Source organism: Synchiropus splendidus, chromosome 4 (assembly GCF_027744825.2).
Source record: "Synchiropus splendidus isolate RoL2022-P1 chromosome 4, RoL_Sspl_1.0, whole genome shotgun sequence".
NCBI lineage: Eukaryota > Metazoa > Chordata > Actinopteri > Syngnathiformes > Callionymidae > Synchiropus > Synchiropus splendidus.
The window spans coordinates 185,002-197,105 of record NC_071337.1 but is presented as its reverse complement, the minus strand read 5'-3'; the positions used below and the strand labels follow the sequence as shown (position 1 = coordinate 197,105).

Here is a 12,104-nt window from a genome sequence, read left to right as displayed (position 1 = left end):
GACCCCCCCCCCCACGCTCCGTACCACACTTCACCCCTCTTCTTCCTGCTCACGCCGTAATTGAATCTCCATACATGATACTGACGGCTAAAGGTCACGATCCATCACCGTGGCATTATTCCGTGGTTAAACAAGTGCGTGCTGCACTCACGCCTGGACTCGCCAATGCAACGCAGGTGTGAAGGATCGTGCTCGCTTGAGTCGCAGCTGCCCCATGTATCGCTGTTGGAGGTTGAAAATACGGGAGTTGCAACTCCGTGAGGATAGTTAGGCTAGCCCTCGGCTAGGCTAGCTCCGTCAGGCTAACAGAGATGCTAAGAGCCAACTCAGAGATGTGGCAATCGTTTGTGCAGGAAATGAGTGGACAAAAGCCAAGTGACAAACAAAGCACTCCTCCGACACTTGAACACATGTTGGGCACCGGCAACAGAGCTTCCTAACCCAGCAGGATTTGTCCGAAGAACTTCCAACCTTGAGAGGCACATTTCTGCCACTGAGCTCTGCGTCCCGAACATTCCCCCAAGTTACCGGGAGTCACGTCCCTGCTCCATTTTGAGGCTTTCCTTTGTTTGATGTTGACCTTATTCTGTCTCTCCGTACAGCCATCCATTTTGTTTCAAGTGAGTCCTGCCGTCAAACACGTTTTGTGAGATTGGAATGGAAAGTTCAGGCATCAGTCATTCGACGTTCAAGCACATGGAGTCGCCAACTAAATCTCGAGTGTCGTCAATCTTCCTGGCAAGTTTGCCATTTAGCACCAGCCTGCCGCAAAATACCAGATAGACAAGTGGCAGCGCTTTTTCACGCTGGCCCTCCACTGTCAACTCGTCGGTGACAGGAGGAAAGGTCCCTCTCCATCATGACGAATGCCGTGGAGGCTGAGTCTGAGCCACCAATGGGCCCCAGCAGGGAAGTCGCAGAGGATGGAGTCAAGTCTCACTGTGCTTTTAGTTGTGTCATTCACTTTGTCGGCCCGAGCCAAGGTCAAGTTTTCTTTCTGTTCCACGCCTGAGAATGTGGCGAGGGATCTCTGTCAGTCACCAGTCATCACACTGAGGAACTTTCTTTTGGTGGGTGCCCCACTCCGCAGTGCGGCTCCATCTGCACGGGCCAGAACTGAGCTGTCTTTGTGGCGGTGGCTGGCTGAGAGATGGATACGGCTGAGACTGACCTGATTCCGCTTCACCGTCTGGCGTGGCTCCACATGCACAACCCGGCCGGGTCTTCAGGGAGAAAGCCAGTTGTCAGTTTCTTGATCGGAGCTGCGGCTCTCCACACTGGGCCGGGTCGGGTCGGTCCAAACCAGGGAGTGGACGGGGGTCACGTCAATAAACAGGAAACACAGGCGCCAAATACAAGTCCGAGGGTGAAGATGGCAGCAGTACTTTCATGGGCTCATCGGGGTAGCTGAGGCACTCGCGACATCTTTACGATCAAGTCAACCGCAGAGTCACACGGGACGCTAACAACCAACGGTAAAAAGGAAGATGCACAACTGCCCAAATGTCCAAACGTCCAAAAGACACTTCATTTGTAAACAATCAAAAGCCAGTTTTCAAAATGAAATGCATGAACTTACAGTGCTGTTTTCCGATGACGAACACGTTCCGAGCCTTTTTTTCCCCATTACGATGACGTGAAACATGGTAAAATGAGTGATGAGAGTCGTTGATGGGAGGTGAGTTCACGCACCACATGTTGATACCATCAGTCCAGCATGAGTTGTGATACAGACACAAGGTTTCCCACACGACGATGGGCTCCAACAGAAGCTAGCTTGCTTGTGCTAACGTCAGTAGCGTCAGTACAGATGAAAAACAAAAGCAACTCAACAGTTGAGTGACATGACAATATTGGCTGAAACAGTAAACTGGGCTTTTTCAGCGCTGACTTTTCCCGTCCGCCACCGAGCTAAACAAGTGGCAGCTGTCGGCAGCAGTTGGTGGAGCAGGTCGGCAAAAGCTACTGGGGTTGTCTTCCGAGATTCAGATTAGCGGTTGTTCTTAAAAGTCCTCAGCAGATCCTGATGATGTCATCGCAGCACGCGGGTAGAACAAGATGGTGACATTGCCTTGGGTGCGACTGGTGTGGCTGAGGATGACGTTGCTTCGTCGCCAGTGGAGGATGAAAGAAAGTGGCCTGAAATGACAGGAAACATCGGCAAGCTTGGCTCCGACTCTGCGCTGGCGTCTGACTGACAGTAGAACGGCAGAACACGTTTCAGGCGTCAAACCTGCGAATATCTATATAAACTGTTGAGCGCCGAGGCTCCTTGAACAGAGGAATTCCTGACATGAATGGAGCAGCTCTCCTGCCAAAACATGGAGGTTAGCTGTGGACTCTCCACACACCCGAGAGGATAACGAATGGTCCAGATCATTCGTGGTCAGAGGAGCAGGTTAGCATGAAGCTCACTGGCGGCTCTGCCACCAGACAACTGGACCAACCTGACCCCACTGCAGCTGTTGTGGTGGCGCAGGAGGAGAAATGCTTCACACAAACATGTTCTGCGAGACGTCTTCCTGGCCTTTGCAGTTGCACGCTGTTATTGATTTGAAGTCTTTGTTCCTGCTCCTTTCATTCCTCACCTTCACTCCTCCACTGGATGACCTGATCTTCACCAAGTGCAGGTCAAGTGACCGATCATTCACCCCGGCCCTGCACAGCCATGGTCCATTTGTCTAATGAATCTTTCCTCCGTGGCGGCGTCTGCCACCGTGCCTTGTAGACTGACCACACTCTGCTGAGGCTGGGTGGTGGGGTGAGGGGAGCAAGTCTTCAGCCGCCTGATGGAAGACAGATCACACACCATTTGACTGCGTCTGTGCTGCGTCTCTGTAAACTTCTCTGCAGGAGGCGAGACAAGCTGACGCAAGAGTAAAGGGACCTCCACTCCAAACCCCAAATCTTCTAGTACCACAGTAGTCGCTGTAGTACAATAGTAAGGTGAGACAGTCTGCCGGGGGCGGGGCTAAACTTAGTGGGCCAGAGAGGCAGAAATGATGCCCTGTAGCAACGGTATGTTAAAGCAAGCAGAGAGGAGCTGTTAGCTTGGTGGGAGCTAGCGACCGCTACAATTAGCTTCTCTTCCACCCCACCACTCTGTGTTTGACACCAGAGTCTGGATGTGGATCGTGGACGTAACCGCACCCCGGCATTGACTTCCCTCCTGTGAACGTAGCACCTGGCCAAACCCAAAAGCTTGTCTTTAGCTCGCGTGCAGTTGCTTCCATTGCTCTAGTGGACGGACTGTCTCACCAAGATGTGGAGCTTCACGACTCCCTCTGAACCTTCTCAACAACTGGGAGACCTAACGTTCGCAACTCATAAAAACATCTCGTCTCACGTTGAAAGACCTAAGCAGGAACGTCATCTTGCCTTAATAGTTCTGCTGGTTGCACAGAATAAACAGCGCAGAAGTTTGCTGGTGTCACATTTGGAAATACTCTTCTCTTGTTTGGGACCAAGGGACCCAGGGGTTGTCAATGATGGCAAACCTCAAACAAAGCTGACGGCAGGAGGACGGCAGTCTCCAGAAGCATCAGCTCTACTCCGAGTCTCCTCGGCCCGTCAGCATGAGCAGTCCATGGTTACAGGTGGAATAGTGAAGGCATTTACCTGGCAGGACCGGATCCAAATCTCTGACAGGATATTTCAATGCACGCACTGCAGTCCCCACGAGGAGGCCATGTTGGCGCTCTGCAGCCATTTGCTTACGAGACACTTTCCTTGCTCCGATCACATGGAATCACTTCAAATGAATCTAAAAACGTCTTGAAACATTTTCGCCATGTTGGCGGAACGGACCGAGAGCTTTTGTTTGTGTGGAATCCTGGCTGACAGTGGAGCTGCGGGCCATGTTCTCCTGCTGGAGTGGAAGCGCCTCGTCTGACATCTTCATGGCTTGCTCTCATTCCACACACTGACATGTTGACGAAGCAGACGCACACGAGCCTCACGTGTTTCCACACTCTGTCTTCTTCACTTGAAGAGGCTCCTCTTTTATCTGCAGTCATTTCATAACCTTTAAACAAGTTTTGACACTTCCAACTGTGGAACATCCTGGACCTCAGCTGTCGTCAGTTGTGTCTATAAGACCATTAATGCTCCCTTCACAAGCTTCAAGCTTAGTTCCCCTCACTGGTCACATGCTTCCTCGCGTTGCTGTTCCCCCATATATGTCCAGCAGGGGGAGCAGCCCAGAGTCAGAGCTCCAGAGCCACATGGCTTTGACTGTGGAGTCAGTGTTGATCCTGTAGCTCTGGCACAACAGAGGAAACGGAGGCAGCGTTGTAGGAGGCGCTGGTCGCTGAGGCCCTGAGATATCTGGCCACTGGAGGACGGAGAGTTGCCACCATTCTTCTGTCTTCTTCCTGTCTCACTATCGGGGAGCAACACTGCCCCCCATGGTCTCCACTGGTACTGCTCCGTTTGGCCCGTATCCGTGAGCTTGGTGTAGAAATATGGAGCAATATGGAGGAAATGAACTTTGTCTCAAAATTGTGTCCATTACTGTCAAGATTGCGACATATTAACGTTGCTTGAATGAGTCTGCAAAACAGATGTGAGCATTCGTATGAAAACCGCCGATGAAAAGTCACATTTCTTTGACTCCCGGAAGATCATGAAAGGTAAATCCATGAACTGTTTGTGTCGACACAACAAAGCAGTGCTGGATTAACAGAATTTGATGTTATGACTCTTTTGATTTCAGACAGGTAATGTGCTCGTAGTTGACGGTTCCCATGACATCAGCTTGTTTTGTTCACATGGCTGCGTCACGATAGTAGTCAGGCCCACTGAGGTCCGCCTGCCTGATTAAGGTTGAGTCTTGGTGCCTGCTGGAGTGGAAATAATCACACATTCTTCCCTCTGTTGCAGCTCTTGACCATCGACGATGACTTTTGTGGCCTGGACATGAACGCGCCGCTGGGCGTGTCCAAGATGGTGCACGGCACGCCACTCTTCACCGACGCCGTGGACAAGATGAGCTCGGTCATCGCATACGTCTACAAGAACCACTCGCTGGTCTTCGTGGGCACCAAAAGTGGACACGTGAAGAAGGTAGGAAGTCAGGTTGAACTTGCTCAAGCGTTGCTTCCTCTGCGGCTGAACATGGACTGGAGGGTTGAGAGGCAGATTGACTTTCAAGCAATGAGCTGACTTGGCTGTTTTGGCTGCAGGAAGGTTTGTGTGTGTGTGTGTGTGTGTGTGTGTGTGTGTGTGTGTGTGTGTGTGTGTGTGTGTGTGGCTGAGAGCCAGTGATACTGTGGACTGTGCGGAGGCAGTCTGAGTGTGTCGTGAAGAAGACGGGGGAGCAGGAGAGCCCCTGAGGGGGTTGGTTCCTGGGGCCAAACCTATCTGGTGTCTCCTCCTGTGACTCGCTCTGACTGCAGCAGCCACTGTGCCTTCCCTTCTCTGCGGAGTGGACTAGCATCCAAAGCCGAGGGGAGGATTGTAGCCCACGTCAGCATGTTGGAGAAGTTGCGAGACACTTTGGATCAGCATGTTGTGGAATCGATTTGAGGAAGTTTCTCATCTCTCTCTGGAGGCCTCATGAGGAGCCATTGATGCAAGAGTGGCAACAACAGTGAGAATAAAACCCTCCAGAAGGAACACTGCGCACTGCGGCTCCTCACGTGAGGTGGTCTTGGCTCAGCAGGATTTGTCAGGTCCGCGTCACGCTGGCTCAGCCAGGTTTGGGCCTGTTGTGCGTTTGGCTTTTCGCACTGGGACGCCCTGCAGCTTTGTTGGGAAGCAAAGGTGCTCTGCTTTCCTGACAAGCAGAGACGAAGCTGGGGGTCCAGGGAGCTGGTGAAAGGTCCTGACCACCTCGCAGAGGAACGCATTGGATCAGTGCCATGAACCACAGACGACCAATATGAAATGAGAGAGAGAAATGAGATGTTAGGTCACAAGGTTGTTCACATTCAACAGATCAACTGGAGTGTGGAGCCTGTGAGAGTGACTGACATGTCATGTTTGTTTGACCCACAAGTGGAACCATGTCCTCTGACCTGATGCCCACTGGGACGGACTTTAGCCTGGTTCATGGCGAAGAATAGAGCGACACACTGTGCGGCTGTGTCACGACGACAGGGTTGCCACCGATGTAAACATTCAAATGCATATCATCTTTTTGGAATCCTTCATGTAAATATGAATTCAATATGTGTGCACGTTTGAAAGACTGCGAGCAGGAACCCTGTTCTGCTGATAAATGTAACTGTGGAGAAAGTCATGTACTGCTGTTGTGAGTGGAGCTGCCAGAAAACGTCACGTGTCATTATTTCATGATGTTCAGAGCTAGTTCTTCTTGTGAAAGCTGTTGCATCCTACAGTTCCATAACACACTGCAACAGTCTGCCCAGGTGATGTAGCGATCGCAATTGATTAATTGACTAATTCAACCCTTCCCTGCGAGGCGCTGCAGTTTTGTCCAATCACCGCGACTATTCCAACACTTCCCCTCCTTTGGCCCCGCCCCTCTCCGCAGCGTGTGCAGCGCCACGTTCCCTCCCTGCTTGTTGAGAGACGCTCATATTGTCCCACAAATAAACAAATCTTGGCACCAAGGGTCACGACCCGGACGCGAAGGATCCTGGATCCTAAATGTCCAAATCCCCATGATGGAACTGTAGAACAGAGGGAAGTCAGAAGCCCAACACTATAAAGCAAGATGGCCGACCTCCATCTCTCTGCAGCTGTTTCTGAGCCTCTACATCAACAGAGCAGCAGCTCACACACACCTTGATCTCTCAGACTCCGCCCCCATCCACACCTCCGTCAGGCTCCGCCCCCTGTGAGGAGCTCCGGAACAGAACAGCCCAGAAACCACTCACCGAACATCATGAGAAATGAGAAAAAAAATGTACTCATTTTATCATCGTTTTTAATACATAAGCTGTAGTTGTTGCCTCTTCTTAACTGCGATTGACTTTAAAAATGAGGGATGAAATATCTTTCTGGTAAGTCTTCTCTCGCTTCTTGAAGTCACACACTTGCTGTCGTCAAACTGACAAAGCTTCATTTGGTTTATTAAAAAAAACCGCACACCCGCACAGTGTTGGCGGGAGACGATCGATGCCGTGTCAGCACTCGTGCTCACCCCGAGCCATTACATCCCAACAGTCCCCTCCCACGCGCCGGCGCTCCTCCCGCCGTGAAGCCTGTACCATTAGATGACATCACGGGCAATAAAAGACAGCAGCCAGGCGGTAAGAAGTCGGAGATCCCGTCCTCCTCCTTCACCGGCGACTTTATAACCCCTCGGCTAATGGATGTTGATTGATATACACCCCAGCCCCGTACTTGTTTTACCGCTGACTCCGCCCCTTCCTGTCTCATTCCAGGCCGTCAACCTTATTTATGGCGCGGTGACTCACGTGTCGCCCTGAGTAAATAGAAGTATTACAGTAAAGCATTGGTGACTATCATGCACCAGAGTGCAGGCTGCTAAGTGGAGACATGTGGTTTATGAGCCAGTAAATCCTGCGCGGACAGGTGCCGCCGCTGCTAACCCGTATTCTTTCATTGGTTTTGGGAATGCAGCGTGTGGTGAATAATGTTTCCTGGAGCTGGCGGAGGGAAACTAAGGTGAAGGTGTCTCCTTTCACTCGAGAACAACTGCCATGACTCGGAATTGACTCGGAGTAGCCACCAGTGATGATAGCTTCGCAACATTCCTCAACACTTGCAGCAACCCCAATACAGCGTCGCGAGGGGCTTTATTTTCCTGGTTCACTTGAGGTTTCTTTCCATTTTTATTTTGCTTTATTTAGCCTTCCAACATCCAGATGGAGCTCCATCAAAATGACAGGTTGAGGGCGGTGACCATAGTTACACTGCAAAAGCACTCGGAGAGCGCAAACCGCCTTCAAGATATGTCTTTCATCAAATAGATCAAATTCCAATGGAGAGATATGGTGCTGTCTCCCAATGATGTTTTAAAAATTCCTGGATACAGCCAGTGATGTGGATCCAGCACGTGTTCCTTATTCCAGTTCACATGTTGCCTGAAGAATTTGTCGACAGACCAAGCGACACCGTGGAAAGCATCAGCTCCCTGGCTTCACACACAGGAGGATATTCATAACCTGATGCCATTTTTGGTTCCACGGAGGTTTCAACCAAACAAAGACTAACAGATACCAGATTGAAAACTGGAAAACAAGATCAAAACAAACCGGTTTTCACAAAATGCAGACAAACTCAAGTTTGCATCTGTCATCGGAGAAAACAAGGCTGCTAGCTGCGGCTAATGGCGAGCGGCTTCAGCACGAACTGGTAGCAGGCTAAACACAGCACATCGACTCATTCACACCTGAGTCAGTGTTTCCTGAACGTCTTGGTTCAGTAAGTTCAGAAGTCTTCAAGCTAATTCGCTGGCATCAACGATCACATGTCGTGATCACATGCGTGTGATCACATGACCTCCTCGGCGGAGCTAGAGATCTGAGCGGCCTAAACCGGAGCCTCTGTTCTGATTTTTTGCTGGTCTGTGATCAGGTCTCTGGACGGTGAGGTGTCCCTGCCTGTCTTCATGCAAGGCCTCCATCTCCCTTCCCCCCCCCTGCATGTCTTCTGGTCACGTGATTCAGTAAGCCCGTCCACCCTGACGTCGTGACAGCACTTTGGCCTCTGGAGGGTTTGCTGTGGGAGACCTTTGAAGGCGACCTCCTGCCCGTGGAATTGAATGACCCATATGGCTGGTGTGAGTCTGCCGGATGGTCCCGTTGTGTGTTCGCTGGTTTGAGGTCCAGAGGATGGAGATAAAAGGCTGAGGCAGGGTGAGGCTTGAGACCATTTGGTGCAGGTCAGTGGACAGCAGCAGGTCAAGGGCAAAGCCACCACAGGATCCACACGGTCATCTGGACTTGCCTCACATTGATAGCAATCTGTGCATATGTATGATGTTCACGCTCACGCTCCAGTGAGCTTTATCACCCGCCGACACACACAGCAAACACACACGAGTGGACAAAGGCCGGCCAGCGGTTGGAGGGGTGAAGCAGCAGAGAAGGAAGTGCAGTGGGAAGAGGCAAGATATGAGAGTGAGTGCCACCTGCCGAGGTGCTAATGCACATCCCACCCCCCCCCCCACCCCCCCACCCCCGAGAGGCGGGTGGCACTCAATTCAATGAGCAACTAACCTTGAAAGAGCTGAGAAAAAAAGAGGCAAAACATCAGAGATCGACATCTTTCTTGGACGAGGCGCAGTCTGTGATGATCAACGTGGAGTCCAGTCACTTCCATCGCAGCAGTGGTGGGTCATTCTCTCTGTCTCGTCGGAACCGTCTCGGGCGAGCCACAACTCTGGAGACACATGAATCACATCCGTCATCGTTGTGACCTGGGCGTCTTCTGTCAGCACCCCGTAACACAGCATGCCATCACTGGTCTGGACACTGGAGTTGTTGTCAGTGTGTTTCGCAGTTGCAGATGAGGTGTGACTCATCATGGTGGGGTGCTGACTCTCACCCCACGGTGACACAGTGTTTGAAAATCCGTTTGAGATGTCATAACAGTTGAAATAGCCATTTGTCTATCTGAGTGTTCGGGGGTGGTTTGGTCCAGCTCCATGAACTTACCTGGCCTCCAGAAGCAAAGTGTGGAGGAACTGTCTTCAGAAGTGTGGCAGAGTGGCACAGTTTTTCTTTCATACTGTACATATCCGAAGTGAAGCTGCAGTTCCCAGGACGTCTATCATCTGAGTGAAAGTTTTACAGAATAGATAGAATATTTTTGACATAAAGAAAAGTTGGTGCCATTCATTAGTCCTTCAAACAAACATGCTTTAGAGTGGGTGAAGCCAAAGCAAAGCAGTTCTTGTCCTTCACCACAGTGGGAGCAGAAGACAGTTGTGTTTCCACATCATTGGAATGAAGTACACATCCAATGATTGCAGTTCTTTTCGTGCTCCTTTAATCACTGATGGATTGTGTTCACGCCGCCTGCTTTGATGGCACAGTAGATTTCAGATGAACAGGCGCAGTCGAGGTGTTTATTGCTTTGGACCATTTCCATATGTTGCCTCCTCCCGCCCGCCAGTGAGTGAGAGTGTGACGGCTTGCTTGGACCCAGATGCAGATTATTGAAATGGGCAGTGCTGAGCCGTGGTCACTGGAGCAGAGGATTAAATGCTCAGAGCTAATGATGAAATATGCTCTTGGATATGTGGCCATTGTGTGTGCGTGGAGAAGTCACAATATTCCGCGGCCTCTGGTTGGAAGTGCTGCTGTATCCCCGGCCTCTGCCCAGAATGCCAATGTCCCTGCGCTGCTAAGTATTCCTGGGCTGGCTCTTTGACTCGCTGCTCCAACAGCAGCGGGAGCAGCGCTACACACCGAGACATGCCCAGTTGTCAGTTGCCATGGCAGCAGAGGATCTCCGCACGACCAGAGAGCACTGGTCAGAACGGCTGGAGTGTGGAGGCCAGAATATTGATCACAGAAACTCGGATCATCTCTTGTGTTTTCCACCATGGATGTCGTGGGCTTTCCTCTGCGTACACAGAGTCTGCAGATTGTCCAAGGACGGTTTGGCTTCACTCTTTCCGTGGACGCTTCTCCGGCTGCCTTCTGCCCTCCTCCTGTTCTGAACCACCATCTCCCACAGAGCGGTCATTCTGCCCCCTGCTTGACTTGCAGCTGTCTGAATCAGACGTGCTGAACAAGGCCTGGCGGGGTGGTGGTTCTGGAGGAAGACTCCAAACCTGGGTCAGAAATGAAAGCCGCAGCGGCGCAGACGGGGGATGAGGCTGAAGGTCAGTGAAGGACCTGAATTGATGGAAAATGAGTTGGGGGAAGATAGAAGCCTCGGAGTGTGAGAAGAAAGCAGGGGGCCATCAGGTGACGTCTTCTGCTCCATCACAGGAGTTGTGATGCAGCAATCTTTCATTGGGCCATTAGCTAGCACACAGTGTTTTCATGATGATGAAAGGCAGGGAAGAAGAAGAAATGGACAGCAATCTCCATTTGGCGCCGGGCGAGAAGCGGCTGCCGCTCTGTCATCTGCATTCCTGACTGCAGAGGCATCAGATGTCCGGAGATAATGGATAACAACGCCTTTCATGTGCGTGCACGTGGTGCTGGACTCACCTGAGGTGTGGTTCAGGTGTCTATTTATAGACAGTCCCCGCTCTCCAGCGCACCTCTATAATTGATGAGCACGCACGCACGCACGCACGCACGCCTGAGCGACATTCATTCTCATCGACCAGGTAACAGCTTTTCATTTTGCACAGGGCTGACTTGGAGGAGAGGGATGGGCTTTCACACCGCGGGGTATCAGGAGGTGAATGGCTTGTTTGGTCGGTGTTTGGCAGAGGAGCCGTGTCCTGAGTGGGACGCTGTGGCGGGGGGACACCGTATAAATAAAATATGACGTGTTGATGTGAAGAGAGGAACATATTCCGCCAGGTGCGAGTGGACAAAAGACTGGAGACACAGTCTTATTCCACTGTGGCCTCGGACGCCGCCCCAGGACTACAGGAAAGTCCAGGTCGGATTGAATCCCCTTGAGACTGAGTCACAGCAATCCAATCTTGACAGTGAGACGTCATCAAAGCAGGATTTCAGTTGAAGGTTGGTGAAGGCTGGAACGGAGTCGCGTGAGGGACGGAGGGAACGCTGATGGAAGCAGCGGGCGAAACAGACTTCCGTGTTCATTTCCCTGGCGTATTAAGAAGACTGAGCCTGGAGAGCCGAGCGGCTGCTCTCCGCTGCCCGACGCAGGGTTGGAGAGGGGAATGACTGGCCGCCTCACATCTGGAGGGTGGGTGAACCCCAGTGCTCCGCTGGCCGCCGGGGCTCTTCAGACCAAATCTAAGCCGACCTTCATGTGTGGATATGTTGCAGGAGGTCACCAGATACGCCCAAGACCAAAGTTAGAGATCATCACTCTGGCTGAGGAACAACTCATATGGCCAAATCTGAAGCATCCAGACTCACTTTTATAATGCAGCTGTTGGAACTATTTCAAACTTTTTGGTTTTTGTCATTTATCTGGGTGAGAGTTTCATTCGTGTTGTACCCACCATAACCAGCAGGGGGTCAGGCACCACATGATCTCAAATGATGTTTTTCTGATGACTTCCTTTCATT

General features: G+C 51.4%; 1 protein-coding gene across 3 annotated transcripts in view; it reads left to right on the top strand.

Annotated features, from left to right (window-relative positions):
• Positions 1 to 12,104, top strand: part of plxna4 (plexin A4) — a 162,667-nt gene that overhangs the window by 28,791 nt on the left and 121,772 nt on the right. For all 3 annotated transcript variants that reach the window (XM_053864191.1, XM_053864190.1, XM_053864192.1), the window contains exon 3: positions 4,882 to 5,064. In XM_053864191.1, coding sequence (XP_053720166.1) covers positions 4,882 to 5,064 — 183 coding nt within the window. The remainder of the gene's footprint in view (positions 1 to 4,881; positions 5,065 to 12,104) is intronic.